The sequence below is a fragment of the Bufo gargarizans genome, chromosome 3 (genome assembly GCF_014858855.1).
Source record: "Bufo gargarizans isolate SCDJY-AF-19 chromosome 3, ASM1485885v1, whole genome shotgun sequence".
In the NCBI taxonomy this organism is placed as follows: Eukaryota; Metazoa; Chordata; class Amphibia; order Anura; family Bufonidae; genus Bufo; species Bufo gargarizans.
This window is the reverse complement of record NC_058082.1, coordinates 378,398,848-378,424,421: the sequence shown is the minus strand read 5'-3', so window position 1 is coordinate 378,424,421 and position 25,574 is coordinate 378,398,848. Positions and strand designations below refer to the sequence as shown.

Sequence of the window (25,574 nt, the reverse complement as noted above, 5' to 3'; positions counted from 1 at the left end):
CCACTTACAATATGTAAAAACCAAAATAGACAAGGTGGCATTAGCAGGAGGTGCTCAAACCCACATGCAGTCGTGCATATATATAGGGGAGCAAATCCTGCACTTGTGGCCCGTTGCTAATGGCGATCCCCAGCAAAATGCATACGGTGGAGGATGCCCGCGGCGAACCACAAGTACCACAATAGACATCTCACACAAGGTAACAAGTGCGGATGTAATAATCAATATAACAATATAACAAAACAACAACAAATACAGGTGCACTCTGTGGTCTCACTAAACCCTCAAACTGATTTTAAAATTGAGAGATTAGTCAACATGTCCCACGGTGTGGAACATGTCTAAGCCCGGGCACCACGTCAAGGTTTCTCAAGTAGCCCGGGACCTAACGCTCTCCTACCTGCGCCGTATGGGTGATACCAGGAGCCAGTGGGCAAATTACAGGAGCATGAGGCCGACTCACAAACAGCTCACCAGTTACCTCCAGCATGTAACCATGCTTGCAATGGGAGGAGGGAGGAGTCTGTGAGTCCCACTCAAGACTGACTGATATGGCCCACCGTGGGACATGTTGACTAATCTCTCAATTTTAAAATCAGTTTGAGGGTTTAGTGAGACCACAGAGTGCACCTGTATCCACTTACAATATGCCAAACAGCACAGAGACAAGCCTCAAACCTTCTGGCACAAAGTAATTTGGAGTGATGAGACTAAAATTTAACTGTTTGGACACAACCATAAACTCTACATTTGGAGAGGAGTCAACAAGGCCTATGATTAAAGGTACACCATTCCTACTGTGAAACATGGTGGTGGATCTCTGATGTTAAGGGGATGTGTGAGCCAGTGGCGTCTCTAGCTTTCAAATTTTGGGGGGGCACACTGGGGGCCAGGACAAAAGTAGGGGGGGGGCAGCTATAACAATGATACATTTATACAAGAACGCTTAGAAATACTGCAATACTTTACCCAATACCTAAAACCGCAATAGGGAAGAAAAACCCCAATCACTCAGATTTCAACATGTCCTAGCTGCCTGGGGATCTGTGGATGATACATACCGTTTATAGCATCTTATGCTATGTGTCATCCACAGATCCACCCCATATCAGTGTCATACCAGGATCCCCCTTCCCTATAAGGCCCCATTCACACATCCAAAATTTGCATAACGGAATTGCGGACCCATTCATTTCTATAGGGCAACAAGACGTGCCAGCGGATACGGAAATGCGGACACGCACTTCCGGGTCCGCAATTCCGTTCCTGAAAAGAAAAATGCAGACCCGCACATTACCGCTGTTACGGATGTCTGAATGGAGCCTAACAGTGTCAGTGGCACAGATCCCCCCCCCCCCCCATAATCATGTCATCTACAGATCCCCCTCCCTATAACAATGTCATCTACAGATCCCCCCCCTGTAACAGTGTCATCTACAGATCCCCCCCCCCCCCGTAACAGTGTCATTACATCCACAGACCCCCGACCCCTCCTCCCTATAACACTATAAAAGTATCATCCACAGATCCCTCCACCCTATAATAGTGTAATGACTCATGACATCCACAGCTCACCCTCCCACCGCTCACATTTAAACATGATTTCTCTAAACGGTAAAGTAGTAAACACTGTAATCATCCAGGCTGCACTGACAGTAACTTTAAAGGGGTTCTGCAATTTAATTTAACTGATGATCTATCCTCTGGTAGATCATCAGCTTCTGATCGGCGGGGGTCAGACACCCGGCACCCCCGCCGATCAGCTGTTTGAGAAGGCAGCGGCGCTCCAGCAGCGCCGCGGTCTTCTCACTGTTTACCGCCAGCCCACTGACGTCACGGCTCACGACTAGTATCAACTAGCCTGAGCGCGGCTAAGCTCTGTTAATTTGAATGGAGCTTAGCCGCGCCCACGCTAGTTGATACTAGTGTTGAGCCGTGACATGACTGGGCTGGCAGTAAACAGTGAGAAGGCTGCAGCGCTACTGGAGCGCCGGTGCCTTCTCAAGCAGCTGATCGGCGGGGGTCCCAGGTGTCGGACCCACCGATCAGAAGCTGATGATCTATCCAGAGTATAGATCATCAGTTAAATTAAAGTGCAGAACCCCTTTAACTTTTAAATCAGGAAGATTCAGGGAATCAGGGGCAGCCCGCAGCCAGCTCTCCTCTCAGACTCAGTCAGATCTAATCTGTCTAGTTAGAAATATAGAAAGAGACTTAGTCCACTACTAAGTCACTACTTAACCTTATATTATTAAAGGGGTATTCCCATCTTAGACAATGGGGGCATATTGCTAGGATATGCCCCCATTGTCTGAAAGGTGCGGGTCCCACCTCTGGGACCCGCACCTACAACGAGAACGGAGGTGGGGAGAGTTGTGGCTGGAGGACCCCGGGTTTCCAGGGGTCCGTCCACCACCAGGCACAGCTCCCCGCCTCTCCCATTGAAGTGAATGGGAGCGCACCGCACATGCACAGCCAACGCTCCCATTCATTACTATGGGGCCGACGGAAATAGCCGAGCCAGCGCTCGGCTATTTTCGGCGGCTCCATAGAAATGAACGGAAGGCGGCTGCGCATGCGCAGTGCGCCCTCCTCCACTTTCTCTGCTCCGTTCTCCTTGTAGGTGCCGGTCCCACTTATCAGACAGAGGGCATATCCTAGCGATATGCCCCCATTGTCAGATGGAATAACTCCTTTAAGTTAACCTCTCAGTGTCCTGGCTGCAGTGCTACACACCTTTCAATCACCACTAGGTCTGGTCGGTCTTTGGTCAGTCTCAGTCAGTCTGTCTGTGTCTGTTCGGTATATATGGGTAGAGTAGGGCCACGCCACACTGTCTGCTGTCTCGTCGCTGTCTTAGTCTCTAGTCTGGGCCTGGTTAAGCAGGTTAGACTATGCAGTGGGCGGTCTGCTCACAGTGACGTCATGTGCTGGAGGAGGAGCAGGAGCGCAGCCCGCACTGCTGCCACAGACAGTCACAGACGCAATTAGTACTTTGAATGAATCATGCAGATCAGAGCTAGTCTAGACTAGCGGCAAGCTGATTCATTTATGCACAGCACTGCCGCCAGTCTGCCACTGAGACTGACTGAGTGAGTCATCTGAGTCGAGTCTGACTCGTCAGGTCCTGGGGGCGGGGCTGAGGATGCGGCGCGGCGGCGGTGGGTGGACTGGAGAGTAGATCAGATGTCCGGTACAGAGCGCAGCAGGCACGCAGCACATGTCATGTCACGAGACTCACAGACCAACTAGTCTAGTAGTACCAAATTTTAGTTGGGGGGGCACAGCTTGATGTAGGGGGGGCCGTGGCCCCCTCTGGCCCCCCCCTGGCGACGCCACTGGTGTGAGCTACAAAGTCACAGGAAATTTGGTCAGAATTGGTGGCAATATAAATGCAGTAATGGATCAACAAATACTGGAGGAAAATTTGCACTCATTATCCCGGAAGCTACGCATGGGACGTACTTGGACATTCCACCATGACAATAATCCAAAACACAAGGCCAAGTCGACTTGTCATTGGCTACAGCAAAATAAAGTGAAGATTCTGGAGTGGCCGCCCCAGTCTCCAGACATCAATATCATTGAGCCAGTCTGGGGAGACCTCAAACGTGCAGTTCATGCAAGACAGCCCAAGAATTTAGGGGAACTGGAAGCTTTTTGCCAGGAAAAATTGGCAGCCTTACCATCTGAGAAGATAAAGAGCCTCATCCACAACTACCACACAACACTTTAAGCTGTCATTGATGTTAAAGGGGGCAATACATGGTATTAAGAACTGATGTATGTAGACTTTTGATCAGGGTCTTTGGGTAGTTTGTGTTGTGATTATGTTTTAAAAAGAGTAAACACAGTTATTTGACAATAAATGGCTTCAGCCATGAGGGAAAGAACAGTTTTGGTGTTATCATTCATCTTCTCTGAACAATGGTAAAGAAATCATAAATTCTGCAAGGGTATGTAAACCTATGAGCACAACTGTAAGAGGAGGACAGTGGTGGCAGCAGCAGCAATAGGCAACATATGGCCAGAACCTCTGAGAAAACTGCCAGGGCCAGATTTTTTTTTCGGGAACTGGTGATACACTGATATTTGGGTGCAGGACAAAATATGCCAGCGCTAATCCAAGCTTGGCTGTCACTAGGTCTTTGCAAGTATCTCATGTCTGGCAGTTTTATTCCACACCACCAGAAGAAAAAAGCCTTGCTATGTGCAAGATCTGGATAAAAACCAGCCATAGGCATTCAAACACAGGCACCACGGCTCACCACAACAAGAGTGTCCTCCTTCTCCCGGTTTCCTCCTCATCACTTAATGCACTCATGCAGACTACTCTTCCTTCTTTGCTCTGTCGTCAGCCATCAATAACAGGATGTGTGGTTAGGAAACAACTCTACATGCCCAGCAATCCAATGGTGGGTGCAGGCTTAACTCTCACCTTTTCAATTTGCTGGCAGTCTGCTGCTATACCACTTAGTAGAGTCTGCAGTTTTTATAAAAGCCATTCCTGCCTTGTAATATCAGCCTCTGACAATCATCGTCATCATCATAATCATCTGCTGCCTTTACTCCAGTCTTCTCTCCAATGCCACTTCTCACTACAGTGTCTGCCCTTAGACTCACACTAACTGCAGTTCTTACTGCAACTTGAGCTACTGGAGCGTTACCTGTTGTCTGACTCTGTAAGTCAGCTGGCAACCATATTTGCTAATCCTAGTAGGGCGTGGTTCAGTTCCTCTCTTGCTGCATTCTGTCCTGTCTCCTGCGAGAGTGCTGAATAACACTCTAGGGGTTAGGTGCTGCCATCCCTTGGTTGACACAGAGAATCCACACTATCAAATTTTTTAATTTCACTTTTTTGGCAGATTTTCCATTTTAATCCAATTTTGTTCTTTAACACATTGATGGTTAACAGCCAAACAAAACTGCTGTATGGGCAACGGCAGGGCGCAGAAGAAAAGGAACTCAACGTGGTTTTTAGATGCCATGTCCCATTTGAAGCCCCCTTATGCACCCTTACAGTAAAAACTCCCAAGAAGTGATCCCATTTTGGAAACTAGGGGATAAGGTGCCAGTTTAATTGCTACTATTTTGGGGTACATATGATTTTTTGATCATTCATTATAACACTTTATGGGGCAAGGTGACCAAAAAATGGGTTGTTTTAGCACAGTTTCTATTTATTTATTTTTACAGTGTTCATCTGAGGGGTTCAGTCAAGTGACATTTTTATAGAGCAGATTGTTACGGACGTGGCGATACCTAATATGTATACTTTTTCTTATTTATTAAAGTTTTACACAATAATAGCATTTTTGAAACAAAAAATAATGTTTTAATGTGTCCATGTTCCGAGAGCTATATTTTTATTTTTTGAGAGATTTTCTTATGTAGGGGCTCATTTTTTGCGGGATGAGGTGATGGTTTTATTGGTACCATTTAGTGGGACATTCGCATTTTTGATCACTTGGTGTTGCACTTTTTGTGATGTAAAGGGACAAAAATTGCTTGTTTTGACTTTTTTTTTTTTTTTTTTTTTTTACGGTGTTCACCCGAGGGGTTAGGTCATGTGATATTTTTATAGAGCTGGTTTTTACAGACGCGGCAATATGTCTATTTTATTTTTTCTGTTTTTAACATTTTTTTTTCCTTACTTGGGGAATTTTTTTTTACATGTGAAACCTTTATTTTATTTTATTTTTTCAACACTTTATTTTTTTATTTTACACTTTTCGTCCCCCATAAGGTCATACAAGACCTCTGGGGGACATTTACTTCACTTTTTCTTTTTTTTTTCACTGTTGATTTCTCCTGTAACTGGGGCTGACATAGTAGCCTCAGTTACAGGAGAAATGCACCCCCAGAGAGGCTGTACAGCGTAATACAGCACTGTACGGCCTCAGTGCAGGGCTGATCGAGGTCTGTGAAAGACCTCACACAGCTCCTGCACTCTCCGGTCCCGGCGGTCATATGTGTATGCAGCGATCTAGAAGGCAGGGACACCTGGGCACTGTCCCTGCCTTCTCTCTGGGTTGCCCTGCTGTCACTGACAGCGGGCAAACCGATCAGCAGCTGCACGATTAGCGTGCAGCTGCAGTTTCTGAACGGACGTTCAGAAACGTCCGTTCAGAAATAGAGATCCACCCATAGGACGTTTATATCCTATGGGCAGACGGGAGGAGGTTAAATAACATTCACCATGTGTCTACTTTAAGTCAGCATCATTTTGTAAATTCCATTTTATTTTTTAGGACGTTAGAAGGCTTAGAGTTTTACAAGTAATCCTTCAAATTTTCTATAAGATTTATTTTTTTTAAGGACCAATTTCGTTCTTTAAGTCACATCGAGGGCCCTACATAATATAAACCACTCATAAATGACCCCCCAAAATATCCGAGAACCATTTTTTCCCCAAAAATCTGTTATGTTAGGTATATATCAATTCTCAGGGCAATTTAAGCAACTTCAATTAGTAATGAATTATTCCGGTATGGATCTTTTTTTTTTCTGATTCGGTGAATCTAACACAAAACAAATTTTAAGACACCCAACTGTTTGACCCACTGGCAAAACATTTTAGCATCTTGCAGGGACAATGTAGTGATTGTGAGGAAGATATAGATAGAAAGATTGTATCATTATGGAAAGGATAGGGGCAGTTAGTGTACTGCGTATCTGTAGCCAGGGCTAGAGCTGTTTTTAACTTTGTGCTGCACTGCAGAAGTAATGAGCGTTTAGTGAGGCATTACTCTTTTTATGTGCAGGGCCCATCTTTTTTTCCAAAAACCTGTTATTAAGCTTCTACTGTTCTAAATTGTCCAATAGGCATATTTCCCAACGTCAACAGAAGCATATATTTGCCACAAACACTGCCCAATTGGGCTTTTAGCTTTCCAAAAACCTTTTGCAAAGCTTTATATGTGTGCTATTTGCGTAAATTAATGCATCAGTAGCAGTGTATAGTTTGGTTGGACTTGAGGGACATCCAATTGTGTCTATTGCTGCTTCCTAACATCCTGTTGCAATTTTTACTGTTTATAACAGCACAAATAAGCGTATTTTAGTTTGTCAATAGCGGTGTAAAATTTGGTCACAGCAGGGGATCTCCAATTGTGTCATTTTCTGCTTCCCAAAAGCCTGTTGCAAAATTTTGATATATAAGTAATCTTTACAATAATTGTATTTTAGTACATCAACAACAGGATGTTGTATTTTTTTTACATCCATGGGACATCCCATTGCAACTGTGTTTACTTTTTCCAAAAACCTGTCACACAAATTTTATTTGTGTCAGAGTGGTGGGAGTGGTTATTAGGTCATTTGTCTCCAGAGTATTGGACATTATTGCACATGGAGTCTGTCCAATAAAAAAAAAAAATTATTGAAAATTGTCTTCCAAAACATTCATTTATCCGAGTCTTGTACCGGACCTAACATACATTATTTTACATTGTACATTGTATTGGACTCTGTTCAACTGCCTTTTTGAAATTGTCTACTAAAAACTTCATGATCAGAGTTGTGTGCCTAACCCTTAAGGTACATTGTATTGGATTCATCCAAGTGCCATTTTTTTTTGCTTACAAAGCAATTAAAATGGTCTTCCAAAAAATGCATGTGTTGTGCACCTGATGTGTCCTATATTGTACTGTACTTTGGCAAATTGTTTTTTTTTTTCTAAAAATATTGAAAACTGTCGAGACTTTCAAAAAAGTCTGTATATCTGCATACCAAATATTTGCCAAATCATCGCTGTCTGTAAGCTCTGCATATAGAGAATAAAAGACATTTAGGTACAAATGTAAGTACTGTGGTTCTCCAATGCACAAATCTGCATCATAGGCTCACATGGGAAAATAAATTTTACAAGCTAAATATAAAGTTCAGACAGGGACCCTTCTGTCCAGAAAAATTAGGACCTTGTTCTTTTATAGTGAGAGGTATTACTACATAGTGTTGAGTGTTTTCATGTTGGTGTGAGGCAAGAAGATCAGTGACTGTACAATAGTCCAGAAGCAATTGGTACAGTGGTATGATAAGCTTGGTCAGATATTACGTGCAGGAGTAATCAAGAATATGGACAGAGTGTGTCTTTTGGGAAAAAAAAATATAGGTCTGGCAGATTGCAAAAACTTGGAGTATCTCTTTAACCCCTTCCTGGCCAATGACACAATAGGATGCCATAGCGGCAGGTGACTTCCCGCCATTTGACGTACTATTACGTCATGCTGATCAATGCAGGGGCCCGACACTGATAGTTGGGCCCCTTCTGTATCCGCAGGCATCGCTGTAAAAAGCTGATACCTTTCTATGCCACGGTGAGGATCTCCATTGGGCCCCCACTTTGCGGTGATGGGGACCCGATAGGTGAGAAGGTAGTGATCACAACCTGCCTTCTATAGAAGCCTAGGAGATTATCCCCCTGGCTGGCTCTCCTAGGCAACTGGTAGTGTATTACACAGTGTAATACACTAAGAGGCAATTCATTACAATATAGATGTATTTTAATGCATTGCAGAGGGGATCATACCCCCAATGGTTGAAGTCCCAGAGTGGGACAGAAATAAAGTAAAAAAAAAAAAAGTTAAGAAGTTAAATTAAGAAAAAAAAGTGTTTTTAATAATAAAAAAAATACATTTTCACCCCCAAAAAACTTTCTCCTGATTTTATAATAAAAAATAAATAAATAAAAACACACATTAGGTATCATCGAGTCCCTAACGACTGGCTCTATAAATATATCACATAATCTATCCCATCAGATAAACACTGTAAATAAATAACCTTGCATCACAAAATGTGCAGCACCAAGTGATCAAAAAGGCATATGCCCCCCCCCCCCAAATTGTACAAATCATACCATCAATTAGGCCAAACAATAAAATAAAAAAAACTATGGGTCTCAGAATATGGAGACACTAAAACTTTTTTTTGTTTCAAAAATGTTTTTATTGTGTTAAAGTGAAATAGATGAAAAAAGTAGACACATTAGGTATCACCACATCCAGCTATATAAAAATATCACATGATCTAAGCTGAACACCATAAAAAAAAACTGTGCCAAAAAAGCCATTTTTTGTCACCTTACAGCACAAAAAGTGTAATACCAAGCGATCAAAAAGACATGCACCCCAAAATAGTACCAATCAAAATGTCACCTCATCCTGCAAAAGCCGCTACATAAACAATCAGCCAAAAAATTAAAAGAAAAAATGTCTCTCAGAATATGGAGACACTAAAACATATTTTTTTGTTTCAAAAATGCTTTTATTGTGTGAAACTTAAATAAATAAGAAAAAGTATACATATTGGGTATTGCCACATCCGTAATGACCGGCTCTATAAAAAAAAAAAAATCACTTGATCTACCTTGACAGGTGAACACTGTAAAAATAAATAAATGAAAACTGCACTAAAACTGCCAGATTTGTGGTCACTTTGCCCCATAAAGTGTAATATTGAATGATCAAAAAATTGTATGTGCCTAAAAATGGTACCAATAAAAACGTCAACTGTTCCTTAAAAAAACGAGCCCTTGCACAAGACTATTAGCGGAAAAATTAAATAAAATATGGGGTTCAGAAAATTGAAACACAAAAACATAATTGTTTTTCAAAAATGCTTTATTATGTAAGACTGAAAAAAAAAGAAAAGCAAATTGGGGCATTAAATGGGACATGGTAGTTTCTATAATAGGGTCGTTTAATCCGTTTATGGGTGGTTTCTACTGTTTAAGCCCCCCAAGTGACTTCATAACTGAAGTAGTCCTTAAAAAGTGGGTTTTGGAAATTTTCTTAAAAATTTTAAGAATTACTTGTAAAATTCTAAGCCTTCTAATGTCCCAAAAAATAAAATGACATTTTCAAAATGATGGCAATATAAAGTAGACATAAATGTTAAGTAATGAATATTTTATTAGGTATCGCTTTCTGTTTTAAAAGAAGAGAATAGAAATTTTGAAAATTGCAAATTTTTCCACATTTTTGGTAAAATTGGGATTTGTTCATAAATAAAACTGAAATATATTGACTCAAATTTACCACTGTCATGAAATACAATGTGTCATGGGAAAACAATCTCAGAATAGCTTTGATAAGTAAAATTGTTCTAACGTTATTACTACATAAAATGACACGTCAGATTTGAAAAAAATGACCTGGGCAGGGAGGTGAAAACAGGCTCGAGGTAGAAGGGGCTAAAGGGAATGTGTCACCAAAATGTAACTGTAGTAAAATTATCTGTACATACTAAAAAGCGGTGCCTACTGGCTTAATGGCCACTACAAATATAGTTTTTTGTTTTAAATAGATATTGACATGAAAAATGAAAAATAACCAAAAATGTGTTAAAATATGTTGAAAGAGGCTCTGTCAGCATGGTCAACCATATTAAACCAGTCATACTGCTTGGTATGGCTGATTAAAACTATACATTTCTTTTGTCTGTATGCTAAACAGCTGCAGAGATATCTGTGTTTTTATTCATATGCATATAAGCAAGTTCAAGCACAAGGAGGCGGAGTTGATTCCTTGGAGCACTGCTTTGTAACACACACTGTGCTCTGCACACACACACACACCTCTCCTGTTGATTGACAGGGCTAGACATCAGCATGCTCAGGGCAGAGCTGTCTCCTAGCACGTACAGTGCTGCCCATATTTATTCATAACCCTGGCAAATTTTGACTTAGTTACTTTTATTCAACCAGCAAGTAACAAGACACACAAATGCTCACTTGGCCTTTGCAAAAGCTCATCTGAACAAAGAAGACTTCTGGTCTACTCTGTTATGGTTAGATTAAACAAAAATTGAATTGTTTGGTCACAATGATGTTTTCTTCATTTTGGCGTAAAAAAGGAGAAGCCTTCAACCCAAAGGACACCATCCACACTGTCAAACATGGTGGTGGAAACCTAATGCTTTAGGGGTGTTTTTCAGCCAATGCACCAGGCAGGGGCGTACATAGAAATCATGGGGCCCCATAGCAAAACTCAGAATTGGGCCCCCCCCCCAATAAAAAGTACAATTATTAAAGCTGATAGTTGTTGCTGGGTGTTGCAGTGATATTGATGAAAAAAATTGAATAAATGCTCATGCACACGACCGTTTGTATTTTGCGGTCTGCTAACTGCAAATCCGCAAAAAATACGGATGATGTCCGTTTAACGTTTGTCTTTTTTTGGGGGGAACCATTGTAACAATGCCTATTTTTGTTCACAAAACAGTGCGGTACTATTAGACATACGGATGCAGAGAGCACACTGTGTGCAGTCCGCGTTTTTTGAAGACCTATTAAAATGAATGAGTCAGCATTCTAGCCGTAAAAAAAAGGAATGGACACGGAAACAAAATACATTCATGTGCATGAGCCCTAATTGAGAAAAAAATATTTTGTGGTTATTTTTGCTTTTTTTAAAATTTGTAAAATTTTTATGTGTATTATATTGTTACGCTGAGCGCTCCGGGTCCCCTGCTGGCCGCGGAGCGCTCACAGCGTATACCCCCAGGCAGCACTCCAGTGTCTCGGCGTGTGCGTCCTCGCTCTCTAGGCCACGCGTGCGCCGGGACTCTTAGATTCAAAGGGCCAGTGCACCAGTGATTGGTGCCTGGTCCAAAAGGGATATTAAGGGTTAAGGTTTGTGAGAGGCAGTGCTGACTTAATTAGGCTGCACCTGTGCACTGCCCATTTATACCTTCTCCTCCCACAGCTTCCTGCCGGATCTTTGTGCCTTGTGCCTCAGAGAAAGCGTTCCACAGTGTTTGTTTGCCTTGCCTGTTGCCGAACCCGTTGCTACCGTCCACTCGCCTTAGAACCTTTGCTGCCTGCCCTGACCTCTGCTACGTCCGACTACGCTCTTGCCTTCTCCCTGTGTACCACGCCTTATCAGCTGCCAGAGAGGTCGAGTTGTTACTAGGGGACACGACCTGGTAGTTACCGCCGCAGCAAATCCATCCCGCCTTGCGGCGGGCCCTGGTGAAGACCAGTAACTGCTTAGAACCGGTCCTTTAGTACAACCCGCGCCATCGCCTCTCTGGTCCAGAGGATCCACTACCTGTCCTGCCGGTACGTGACATATATATTATGTTTGCAATTTTCAAACAGAGCATCGTAAGTGTTAAAATGGTGAAATTGGAACTAGCTCCAGTCCTGACAGTTAAAGCAGTGTGTTATACCAACATCTGATGGCGCAGGCTCAATTTTTGAGTTTTCGCCATCACAATGCTGTTCATGTACATAGCAGAGCAGGGAGGGGAAAAAAATATATATACATACATAGATATGTATGCTTTAAGTTCTCTGGGGGATCCAGACCATTTTTAAAATAGGATATTTCTAATAGGGTAGGGAATGGATCGTCCCTCAGAACTTTAAGCATACCAGGATGGTGGGTTGTATATCTATGGGGGTGCTGGGTCTACGAGGGAAGGGTTGTATGTCTATGCCAGAGATGCTGTGTGTCTTGCACTTATAGTAAGCTATAACTAATAGTGCAAGCTACACAGACCTCCCCATATTCCTCCCTCCACATTGCAGCGCAGTCACTCACACAGATGCCGACTGCTGCACTTTCGTCTGCTGTTTGAATCCGTCCATACTCTCCCGTCTCTCCTGCAGGTAACTAGGATTTAGGACCTCGGCCAGGGGCTGCACGGAAGAAGGATGAGCTGAGGGGCTCTCACATTGCCCTCATTCCAAAGGCACTGGACTGTAACAGCTCACGCTGGCAGAGCACAGAGCAGAGGTCAGGTGTCAGCTGGCCAATAAGCAGCGCAGGCAGCACAGCATCTCCCTGATTATTGGCCAGCTGTACTTGACTTGTTCTGGCAGACAGGGGCCAATTCCATTCATCAGCAGAGGCAAGGAGGAGGGGGAGGAATCAGGAGGGAAACACAGGACTGGGGCCGATATTTATTTATCTACTTACTGTTATGCAGCGTGTATTCAGGTCGGAAAGGGGGCGGAGCCATGCAGCCTGGTCGGGCCCCCTAACCTTGCGGGCCCCATAGCCAGTGCGTGGTCTGCCTACATTGACGGTACGCCACTGGGACCAGGGAAACTAATCACAGTAAATGGCACCAGGAAAAAAAGAGCAATACATGAGGATTCTCAACGACAACATCAGGCAGTCTGCAGAGAAACTTGGCCTTGGGCACCAGTGAACATTTCAGCATGAGAATGACCCAAAACACACAGCAAAGTGGTGAAGAAATGGTTAGCGGACAACAACATTAACATTTTGGAGTGGCCCAGCCAGAGTCCACACTTGAGTCCAATTGAGAATCTGTGGAGGGAGCTAAAGATCAGGGTGATGGCAAGAAGACCCTCCAACCTGAAAGATTTGGAGCTCATTGCTAAAGATGAATGGGTAAAAATACCTGTGGAGACATGCAAAAAGCTGGTCTGCAATTATAGGAAGCGTTTGATTGCTGTAATAGCCAATAAAGGCTTTTCTATTGATTTATTGAGAAGTGTATGAATACTTTTGGACTGGATACTTTTTGCTCAAATGTTAATAAAAGCTGAGAAATGTTTCCCCCCCCACAATAATGCCTCTTGTACATTGTCTTATTATATTTTGGGAGACACCTATGTCATTTCCCATCAAAAAATTACTTGCTGGTTGAATAAAAGTAACTTTAAGTCCAAATTTGCCAGGGGTATGAATAATTACGGGCAGCACTGTACATAATATATATACTACATAAGGAAGAATGGTTTTTCGATGCTGAGAAAGATGACTGATGTCTTTATAATCATATATTGTGCCTGTGAATAAAGCAGTAATATGTATATAAGCTTTTTGAGCATATTTCATGTGGTAAAGCTACAGCATGCAATGTATACGACATGTACATGTTAGAACACAGCGTCTCGCTCAGCATACTAATGTATAGCCCTGTCAACCAAGCGAAGGCAGGAGTGTGTAGAGCACAAGGGGTGTTACAAAGCAGTGCTCCAATGATTCAGCCCCGCCCCCTGGTGCTCAAATTTGCTCATTTGCATATGAATAAAGACACAGACATCTCTGCAGCTGTTTAGCATAGAAAGGTATATTTTAATGAGCATGGTCAGCCCTACCAAGTGGTATGTTTGGTTTAATAGGGCTGATATGCTGACAGTGTATGTTTAACATAAAACATGGTTTAAACAGCAAGTCCTTTTCAGATCACAAGTTCCATTTAAGCAGACTGCAGTTAAGAGAGTCTGGTTTCAGGTTTTAGAAATGCTGCAGGGTCATAGGGACACACTTGATCCCATACAGTGAGATACTTGGGCCCCTTGCAGACGAGCGTTTGGCTTTTTGGCTTTTTACTCACCCATCTGCAGCTCTATTACTACAACTATTGTTTGCATTTAATCTCTTTAAATGTAAACTTGCAGCTACCCAGTAATCTGGAGCATTTTTTTAAACCTCATCTTTCTTATGCAGGAAGAACGTGCTCGCAAAGAAGAAGAGGAAAACAGGAGACGAGCTGAAGAAGATAACAAGAAAAAAAAGGCACTATCAAACATGCTCCACTTTGGCGGCTATCTTCAAAAGGTATAGAAATAAATATAAAATGATTTGTGGGACAGTTGGGTCAATCATCCATCCTTTACCATGCTTTAACTGCATGCACCAAGTCTTTTACAAACCTTTCTTGATTGGATAGAGTGCTTTATTCTGTGTGTATAGTTATTGGTATTGGCATGGTCTGTAATAATCCCATGTACAAATATCCCCCATCCATTTTCCAGGGACAGAAACAATGAAATCATTACTTGGCTGCCAGACTCTAGAAGTATAGTTATAAAACAATTTACTGGTAGTCCCTTAAATATAAAATTTAGTAGAATAAGTAACTTTCTGTTTGGTCCAGAGCAATTCCGAAATTACATATAATAAACCTGCCCCATGGCTATGCACCTATCACACAATTAGGTGGGTCTATACATCCCATTTTTATAGTAAAAGAGGAGTCCTATAAGCCCTGTGTATCTGGCAAAGGAATACCTACTATGAAGGCAGACTACCCAGGGGTGGACTGTCCCACCAAAGTACCAGAAGATCCTCCGGTGGATCCAGGATCAGTTACATTAGTGGGCCCAAAACATCCAGAAGAAACAAAAACATTTTGGCTGTCTTTGGAGCCAATCACTTGCCATTATGGTCTATTTCTTTGATTCAGAACTAGGGTTGAGCAAACTTGTGTTTTTCAAGTTAAGATTCATCGTTGGGGTTTGGGTATTTGTGGCATTCCGTTATGGATTCCGTTATAATTGAATATAACGGAATGCACCACGGAAGCCTTTAAGAGGCATTCCGTTTTGCATTCCATCATAATACAAGTCAATGGGTAGCGTAATGGATCCGTCTGGTTTTCGCTATGCAGAACAGGAGTTTTCTGTGGGATGATCTGTAGTTTTTATTCATTCACTGTATTGGAAAAATATTTAATATTTTAATAATTCAGGTGGTTTTGGATGTGGTGATGCCCATGATGTGTGTGTGTGTGTGTGTGTGTGTGTGTGTGTGTATATATGTGTGTGTGTGTGTATATATGTGTGTGTGTGTATATATATATATATATATATATATATATATATATATATATATATATATTATTATTATTATATTTTTTTATTTATGTATTCATTTTTTTAATCTGAGAAAAGGCAGAGGGATTTAAATTTTTATATAATTTTAACTTTTAATAATTTTACTTTAAAAAAAAAACTTTTTATGTTTTTTGTAGGCAGTGTTGGAGGCTACTATGTTCACAATTTTCTTTTTTATTCAATGTTCCATGCTCCATACAGGAGCATGGTAATATGTGAATTGCTGATTTCTTATGTTGGCCAACATAAGAATTGCAAATCTAATACTCTGAGTCAGAGAAATCCAGCGTATTAAAGTGAATTGCCGGCAGCATGCGGTTATTCACGGTTTAGATGCCGCAATCACACTTAATCACGGGTAAAAGGTTGCTGGGCTTTGATGAGAGGCTGCTGGGGGCTAATAATATGAGGCAATGGGGGCTGATCTGAGGTTTGGTGCTGTTATCTGAGGTCTGATTCCGGGTCATTCACATTTGGGTTTTAGCTGAGGTTTGTTTGGGGGTCTGATCTGAGGTCTTATTAACATTGGGGATCTAAATGGGGCTGTCTGCTGAGTTCTTATTAACATTAGGGGTCTGATTGGTGGTTTGCCCTGAGGTCTATTGAAAAAAATAGACCTACAGTCCAGTGCCTCTTCTAAAACCTAGGTGCGTCTTATGGGCCTGTGCGTCTTATATTGAAAAATACTGTAATTTACATACTACTGCTTTAATCCCACACAATATATGATTGTAAACACACCACTAATGTGTGTTAGTTTATAAGCATGGTTAAAACATATCTTTGCATGGTAATATTATAGCTTTGGGGTTAGGCGATTGATTTTCCATGAAGAGATTCCAGCTTTGAATCTTCGTAGAGGTATAAAAAAAAAAGTCTTCAAATATTTTTGTTTCTTTTTATCCCATAAGAAAGGTCTATGTCCTTATCATATTGAGAATAATGGTGTGTTTTTAGAAAGCTAATAAATATTACCAGCTTTTTTATAAACATATATTGTGCCTGTAAATAAATAGGTTTTAGCAAAAAAATAAAAAATAAACAAAAACACTATTCTTAATATAGTAAGCCCTTTTGATTATGATAATAATAATTATTATTATTATGATTATATATTATTTATTATAGTATGGCCTTTTAATATGGCTTTAAATAAGAAAAATAAAAGAATAACAGAAAAAAAAATACTAGTCCTAGTACTTAAGGCTACGTCTACACGACATTTTGTCGCACCAATGTCGTGCGACAATTTTTATAATGGTAGTCTATGGTGTCACACTGTGACATGCTGCAACACGACAGTCGCAAAAAAACTAAAACATTCAAGATCAATTTTTTCTGCGAATGTTGCGTCAGTCGCAGCATGTTGCATGTCGCAGTATGGCACCATAGACTACCATTATAAAAATTGTCGCTCGACACATGTTGCAATGTAGTTGTGCCCTATGTGTTATTGTCGGGTGACACATGTCGTCGTGTAGACCTAGCCTAAACCTAGAATCTCTACATGTATGTGTGAGCGCAAGCCACACTCTTCTGCCTTTCCAGCACGGTTCCTGATTAGATAAAAGAATAGCCAACCACACCCACTGGAGTGAGTGGTGTACAACTGCAAAAAGTCGCTAAATTTTGCTCAAGTGAGTGTAAAAAGTCGGACGTTTTTACCCAAACACTTAAAGGGAGTCTGTCATGACACAGATGTTACCCGTGGTTAGTTCTTCTGATGCTTCAAATGGCCCAAAAAGTCGTTTTCATCATATGCTAATGAGCCATCGCAAGTGCCCAGGGGTGGAGAGTTTTCTGAAAGTGCCCAAGTTCCTCCGCCTAACTCTGTGCCTCAGTAAGCTCAGGCCAGCCCTGTGGCTCTGTCACATCATATTTCCCTGTAGGCTGTTCGCATCACTGCCAAGCCCGGGCATGCGCCAAATTCACACCAGTAACTGGTGCATGCTCACTCCATATCCCTTTCCCTCTGCCCACAGTGAGCAGAACACTGTGCATGCTCGGGCCTGGCAGTGATGCGTGAACAGCCTATATGGAAATATGATGTCACAGAGCCACAGGGCTGGCTTGAGCTTACTGAGGGGTGGAGTTGGGCGTGAGTGAGGCGGGGGAACTTGGGCAGTTTCAGAAAACTCTCCGCCCCTGGGCACTTGTGATGGCTCATTAGCAAATTATAAAAACGACTTTTTGGGCGATTTGAAGCATCAGAAGGACTAACCATGGGTAACATCTGTGTCATGTCTTTGTGCCCCACTGAACAATGTCACCTGTTTGAAACCGATCAGGTAGGTGACAGACTCCCTTTTGCACAGTCAAGTGCCAAAAAGTCGCAAAAGCCCTATTTTGCGACTTTTTGATGCCAGAATTCTGGAGTAAAAGTATGCGAAGTTAGGGCAACAAAGTTTTATAGGTAATTGAACACAGAAGACACACCGCCAAGGGGGTGGAAATCAAAACTAATAATGTGTGTTGTCTGCATCTTTTACGTCCCCATTGAAAATGAATGGGTCTGCACCCGTTACACATAATTGCGGAACGGATCCAGACCCAAAGTGCATCTGAATGGTGCCTTAGTAGAAAAGCCCTCCAGTATTACAGTGCATCACAGAGTCCTCAGTAGAAATAAGGCCCCCCTATTGTTTCCCCAGTGGTAATAAAGCTCATTACCCTGCCCTAGCCACCTCCAACATGCAGTCCCATGTAAATAACATCACCGCCTCAGTAGTAATAAGGCCCCCAACAGTGCTCTTAGTAGAAATAAGGTGGGTCTATAAGTCACTCCTACAGAGTCCCCGATAGTAATAAGAATGCCTATCATGTCCCCTGGATTTAAAATGCCCATACAATGCCCTCAGTATTTATATTGCTCCCTACTGTTATAATGCTCACCCTGAAGTGCCCCCATTATTTATAATGCCCACTGCAGTGCCACCTGTAGTTATAATCCTCCCTTTAGTGTCCTCAGAAATTATGATTCCCCAGCTCCTCCACCAAATAACACTATTTCCCTCCCTCTGCCGTAGAGTCCCATGTAAATAACATCACACCTAGTGATGAGCAAGCACAAAAGTGTTTGTATGTTCGGACTGAACACATTGCGATATTCATGCACTCGGCCGAGCATCCCAGTATAATGGAAGTCAATTGTAGGTGACCGGGCACCCCCTGCTCCGATGAGGAAAAGGTCTGAAAGCGATGGAAACACCTCTGAAATCGATCAGGAACAGCAGGGGGACCATGTCTGGGTCCATCTGGACACCAATGTCTCTGCTGAGAACCATGTTGTCCTAATTGTACGCCACTTTTGGAGACTGACAAAAAATAACGCCAAAACGCCATCCCCACAAGAAAAAAAAAATCCTTTTTACAGGAAAAATTGTTAGGAAACATTCTTTCCTGTAGATTCAATTGTATATACAGTGTAAATGCTGCCAAAAAATACAAGGAAAAAGAGATACAGCCTCTATATCACATGGTTCCACAACTGTTCAGGTAGTGGGACTCCTACACTCATACAGTCTATGCACTAAGTAAAAGGCCTGCCAAAAATTACAAGGAACAGGCACTCCAATGCACCTTTTATTACACATAAAGGAGGGCATCATACACACCCTTTAAAAATGATTAATAATAGTCTGTTGCTGACCCTCAAAAAACATTAGTAAGGGCCTGCTGGTTACCCTCTAAAACATTACAGGTGAGGGCCTCTTAAACATTATGGTTGAGGGCCTGAAGGTGAGCAAACCCCATACAACATTAGAGTTGAGGGCCTACAGCTGAGCAGACATATGAAACAATGACGGTGGCCCTCACCTCCTACAGCTGAGCAGACCATATGAAACATTGGAGGTGAGGGCCTGAAGGTGAGCAAACCCCATAAAACATTGTAGTGAGGGCCTACAGCTGAGCAGACTGTATGAAACATTGGAGACGAGGGCCTACAGCTGAGCAGACCATATGAATCATTGGAGTGGGGGCCTACAGCTGAACAGACCGTATGAAACATTGGAGGTGAGGGCCTGAAGTGAGTGAACCCCATAAAACATTATAATGAGGGCCTACAGGTGAGCAGATCATATGAAACATTGGAGTGAGGGCCTACAGATCAAAAGACCGTATGAAACATTGGAGTGAGCGCCTACAGGTGAGCAGACCGTATGAAATATTGGAGTGAGGGCCTACAGGTGATCAGACCGTATGAAACATTGGAGTGAGGGCCTGAAGGTGAGAGAACCCCATAAAACATTGTAGTGAGGGCCTACAGCTGACCAGACGTATGAAACTTTGGAGGTGAGGGCCTACAGCTGAGCAGATAGTATGAAACATTGGAGTGAGGGCCTACAGGTGAGAAGACCATATGAAACATTGTACTGAGGGCATATATACTGTGTGGAACAGTAGTAGGAGGAGGAGGATGAGTAAACAAGATTCAAACATATAACCTTTTTTTGAGGTGAAAAGGGTGCATCTGAATCTTGTGGATTAAGTACATTGTAAAGCATACATTTAAATTGTGTGTTTGTTCCTCATTAGCTCAGCGTTCCTCTGGTGAAGTGGAGAAGTCAGGGGCAATCCAGGCCTTGTTTCTATTCCTTTTTCCATTTCTTCCGTACAGAAATTTATTCAGGAACTCATTTGTGAACATTTGTGCTTTCTCTTGTAGCGATTACCAGATCAACATAAGGATCGGTATATGACACAGGACATTTAAATATACGATTTATGACATCCTGCCATTATCAGCATATTATCGTGTGAATTCTTTTAATAGCCATTCAGTGTTAATGTGTTACTAATTGTCCAATAACACATATTTTTATCTTTTTACTCTTTTATGTACTTACTAATAAACCTTGTGATCTGCACTAAACCATTTGGTTCCATGTGTTGAGAGTGCCAGTCTTACAGTACCATTCATTTTTATCTGAGTCAACCTGTCAGCATTGCCAGTGGGAAAGCAGATACGCTTATCTGTTATGATGCCACCATCAGCACTAAATACACGCTCAGACAAAACGCTGGTGGCAGGGCAGGCCAACACCTCCAAGGCGTACAGCTTGGACACCCAGTAGTTGTAAGGCACTGAGGGATCAATTAAGACGCTGACACGGTCTGCTATGAATTCCTTCACCATTTTCCAAACTTTTCCCTCCTTGTACCACTAGACCGCACTTCAGGGTGAGGTTGCTGGCGGGGTGTCATGAAAGTGTTCCATGCCTTGGAGATTGTTGCCCAGCCTTTGTTGGAACTGCTGCATTTTCCTATTGTCTCCCTTGCCCGGTTGCCTAAGGAAGTACGGACTCTGCCTTCAGCGTTGTTAGATGGAAAACTCCAGAGCAATCTCTCAACAAGTACCTTCTCGCATTGCACCATTTTACTCGTCGTCTCCACCAGAGGAATGAGAAATGAGAAGTTTTCTTTGTAGCTGGGGTCGAGAAGGGTGAACAACCAGTAATCCGTGTTATCTAAAATACGTATAACGCGAGGGTCGCGGGTAAGGCAGCCTAACATGATTTCAGCCATGTGTGCCAGAGTTCCAACAGGCAAGATGGCGACATCAGGATGACCCTCCATCTCCTCTTCCTCCTCCTCTTCGCCCCATCCACGCTGAACAGATGGAATTAAAGTTCCATGGGTACTAGCCTCAGTAGCAGAGGCAACAGTCTAAATCTCCTCCTCCTCCTCCTCTTCTTCACGGTCCAATTCGTGCTGAGAAGACAAACTGTGGGTGGTCTGGGTATCACCTTGTGAGATGTCCTCCCCCAGTTCCTCGTCTGCCACATTCACAGCGTCGTCCTTAATTGTGAGCAGCGATCATTTGAGTAGACACAGCAGTGGGATGGTTACGCTGATAATAGCGTTATCGCCACTAACCATCTGTGTGGATTCTTCTAAGTTTTAAATCTCACATAGGTCTGACATCAATGCCCACTCCTCGCTTGTGAATAGTGGCAGTTGACTTGAAAGACGACGACCATGTTTCAGCTGGTACTCCACTACCCTCTGCTGCTCACAAAGCCTGGACAACATATAGAACGTAGAGTTCCAGTGCGTGCTCACGTCGAACAACAGTCGGTGAGCTGGAAGCTGCAAGCGCTGCTGCAGCTTTGAGAGGCCGGCTGGAAATGGGCACAATCGGCGCGCCTTCTGTCTGTTCCCTTATACCCTGCCAAAGCTCTGCGGTGGTGTGCTGTTTGTCCCCTAAGCAGATCAACTTCAGCACGGCCTGTTGACACTTACCCAACTGATGGCTGATAGCTGCTGGAGGTGTAAGTGGAGGAGGATGAGGCAGACAAGGAGGAGAAGTTGGGGTTGGACCCAGTAACATAGCTGCTTGCGGAGACACTGATGAACATAGGGCCTGGAATCCTGGGCATGGGTAGCACCTGTGCCATCCCAGGGTATGACTCACTCCTGGCCTCCACAACATTTCACCCAGTGTGCGGTCATGGAAATGTAGTGTCCCTGGCCACCGGCACTTGTCCATGTGTCCGGGGTTAAGTGGACCTTCCCAGTAACTGTATTAGTCAGGGCACGGGTGATGTTCTGGGACACATGTTGGTGTAAGGCGGGCACGGCACACCGCGAAAAATAGTGGCGTCTGGGGACTGCGTACCAAGGGACTGCGGCCGACATCAGGCTGCGGAAGGCCTCAGTGTCCACAGGCCTATATGGCAACATTTCAAGGGCCAGTAATTTTTAAAGTTGGCAATTAAGTGCTATGGCTTGTGGGTGGGTGGGTATTTGCGCTTGCGTTCAAATGACTGATCTCCAAGAGACATTCGGCCAGATCGACTTGATCAACTGTTCTATTGGCAAGCCTAAAGTACAGTTGTGTATCATCCGCATAAACATGAAACTGAAGATTGTGACTCCTGATGATGTCGGCCAATGGTCTCAGATAGATGTTGAACAAGACTGGGGATAGTGCCGAGCCTTGTAGTACTCCACAGGACAGTGGGAGATCGGCTAAGTGAAATACCCCCAGCTTTACTCGTTGTACCCTATCCTGGAGAAATTAGACCATCCATTAAGCGGGTAGAAGTGCATATAATTAATCAAAAAATATGTTGAGCACATCTACCAGATGTCAAGGTGGCTTCTAATCAGATGGGACCTACTCTTACACAGAGTGTCCAGCTCCATTGTTAGGCCTCATGCACACGACCGTTGTGGGCATCTGTGTCCGTTGTTCCGTTTTCCGTGATTTTCTCGAAAAACTCTGAAAATGCACCGTTGTTCATCCGTGTCCGTGATCCGTATTTTCTGTCAGTCAAAAAAATAGGACCTGTCCTATTTTTTGGGACGGACAACGGTTCGTGGACCCATTTAAGTCAATGGGTCCGTGAAAAAACACGGATGCACACAAGATTGTCATCCGCATCTGTGATTCGTGTCCGTAGGCTGCTTTCACACAGACGGATCGCAGATCCGTCTGCATAAAAGCTTTTTCATATCTGAGTTTTCACTTCGTGAAAACTCAGATCCGACAGTATAGTCTAACACAGAGGCATTCCCATAGTGATGGGGACGCTTCAAGTTAGAATATACTAAGAACTGTGTACTAGCAGCACCCGATCTCTTACAGGGGGCTGTGATCTGCACAATTAACCTCTCAGGTGCCGCAGCTGAGGGGTTAATTGTGCGTATCATAGCCCCCTGTAAGAGATCAGGTGCTGCCAGTCAGGAGGGGGCAGACCCCCCTCCCTCCCTCCCCAGTTTTAAATTCATGGGTGGCCAGTGCGGCCTCCCCTCTCCCCCCTCCTAATGAAAATCCTCCCCCCCTATATACTATGGCCCCAGTTGTGCCCCTATCTTTATATTATGGCCCCGGTTGTGCCCCCATAGATATATTATGGCCCCAGTTGGTGGCAGTGAAGAGTTCCGATCGGAGTCCCAGTTTAATCGCTGGGGCTCTGATCGGTAACCATGGCAACCAGGACGCTACTTAGCAATTTTAGAAGCATTATACTTACCTGCGCTGTCTGTGACCGGCCGGGCGCTCCTCCTACTGGTAAGTGACAGGTCTGTGCTATAAGCAATGCGCAGTCAGGTTTTAATCTATACAGGGCATAAATCACATAACATTCCTAAATTGTTTGGAATAACGTGCTTTAAAACATCGGGTGTGTGTATACGATCAGGTATGATGTTGTATCGATCAGGTAGTGTAAGGGTTACGCCCGCTTCACAGTGACAGACCCTACTCTGACAGACCAAACTCCCCAGTCCATTTGCACAAGGTTGGATACCAAGCTAGCCATGTCCCGTTCCTTGTCCTCACTAATGTCATTCAAGGTCTCTTCCTCCACCCAGCCACGTACAACACCAAGGGTCCCCGAAAGGTGACAACAAGCCCCCTGGGATGCCTGCTGTGTTTGGTCTTCCACCTCCTCAACGCCACCTTCCTTCTCTGACTCCTCTTCTTCAGACTCCTCTCTCTGCGTTGCCGGAGGTTCAGCAATCGATTATGACAAGGCTGCTTCAGGTGGTGTTGGTGACCACAACTCTTCCTCTTCATGCTCATCTACGGCCTGATCCAGCACTCTTCGCAGGGCACGCTGCAGAAAAAATGCATATGGGATGAGGTCGATGATGTTGCCGTGGGTTTGACTGACCAGGTTTATCACCTCCGCAAAAGGACGCATGAGCCTACAGCCATTGTGCATGAGCGTTCAGTAACGCAGCCAAAAAATACCCAGCTCCACAGAAGCTGTTCTCTGTTTTAATAAAAAATAAAAAAATTAAAAAAATCTGTTTAATCTCTGTTTTGTCCCCTGTTTTGGCCGGTGTATGGAATAGATTTTAGGAACCAGGAGATGGAAAAAAATGCTTGCTCTGTCCTCTTACTTCCAATTTGGGGCACTGCGCGTACGGCTTACAATGTACTCTGCCACCAGATATGAGTCGTGTGTTTAAGTAGTACTATTCCCATCAGTTTAATCCCTGTATGGAATAGATTTTAGGAATAGGGAGATGGAAAAAGATGCTTGGTCGGTCCTCCTACTTCCAATTTGAGGCACTGCACGTGCAATGTACTGTGCCACCAGCTATGAGTGGTGTGTTAAGTAGTACTATTCCTATCAGTTTAATTCCTGTTACATCCCCTATTATTATTATTATTATTATTATTATTAGGTGTGTTAAGTAGTACTATTCCTATCAGTTTAATCCCTGTTACGTCCCCTATCAGGGGACGTGTATGGAATAGATTTTAGGAACCGGGAGATGGAAAAAGATGCTTGGTTGGTCCTCCTACCAATTTGGGGCACTGAGCGTGCAATGTACTGTGTCACCAGATAGGAATAGTACTACTTAACACACCACTCTATCAGTTTAATCCCTGTTGCGTCCCATATCAGGGGACGTGTATGGAATAGATTTTAGACAACCGCAAAGAGTTGTCAATAGTCATGGTCACATAAATTTTATTCCTCTATGCGTCAATCTTGGTGTAGTGATGACTGTGCTCGTGCGCACGTTTGGGAGATAGCAGGCGATGGCGGTTTTTCAAAGCCTATGGTCGTGCTGAGGTAGTTCAGTGACAGTTAAGTGACCCAGAAAACAATGAGTCTGCAGTGTGGGCCCATTGTTGGCCTAGTATGCTTTAATGATCACCTTAGATGATCACAAAGAAAATTAATGTTTTTTTCTATGCAAAATTATCCAGCCGATCGCTTTTGGTCTGTTCACAATGAAGTAACAACTTATCATCTGGGGTGTGCCAACATTGGCATTGCCAACACACTCATAGAGGTGGTCGCAAGCCCCTTCACCACAACAAGGTAATGATCACAAAGGGGAATTGACACATGTATGTGCCTTTATTTTGTTTGGTTTTTGCAGCCACAGTGCAGCACCAGAGGCCAGAAAAGTTAGGCATGTACACATGCCTAAATAATTAGGTATTATTGCAGCCGCCGCTGTAGCAGCGGCCAGAAAAATTGATGTTTTCCAGACATTGCGGCTT

The 25,574-nt window shown here is 43.2% G+C and overlaps 1 protein-coding gene across 1 annotated transcript in view; it reads left to right on the top strand.

The window, feature by feature from the left end:
* The window catches only part of LOC122933273 (troponin T, cardiac muscle isoforms-like), a 360,698-nt gene that overhangs the window by 146,518 nt on the left and 188,606 nt on the right, over positions 1 to 25,574 (top strand). The window contains exon 6 of the mRNA XM_044288150.1: positions 14,433 to 14,543. Within this exon, the coding sequence (XP_044144085.1) occupies positions 14,433 to 14,543 (111 nt within the window). The remainder of the gene's footprint in view (positions 1 to 14,432; positions 14,544 to 25,574) is intronic.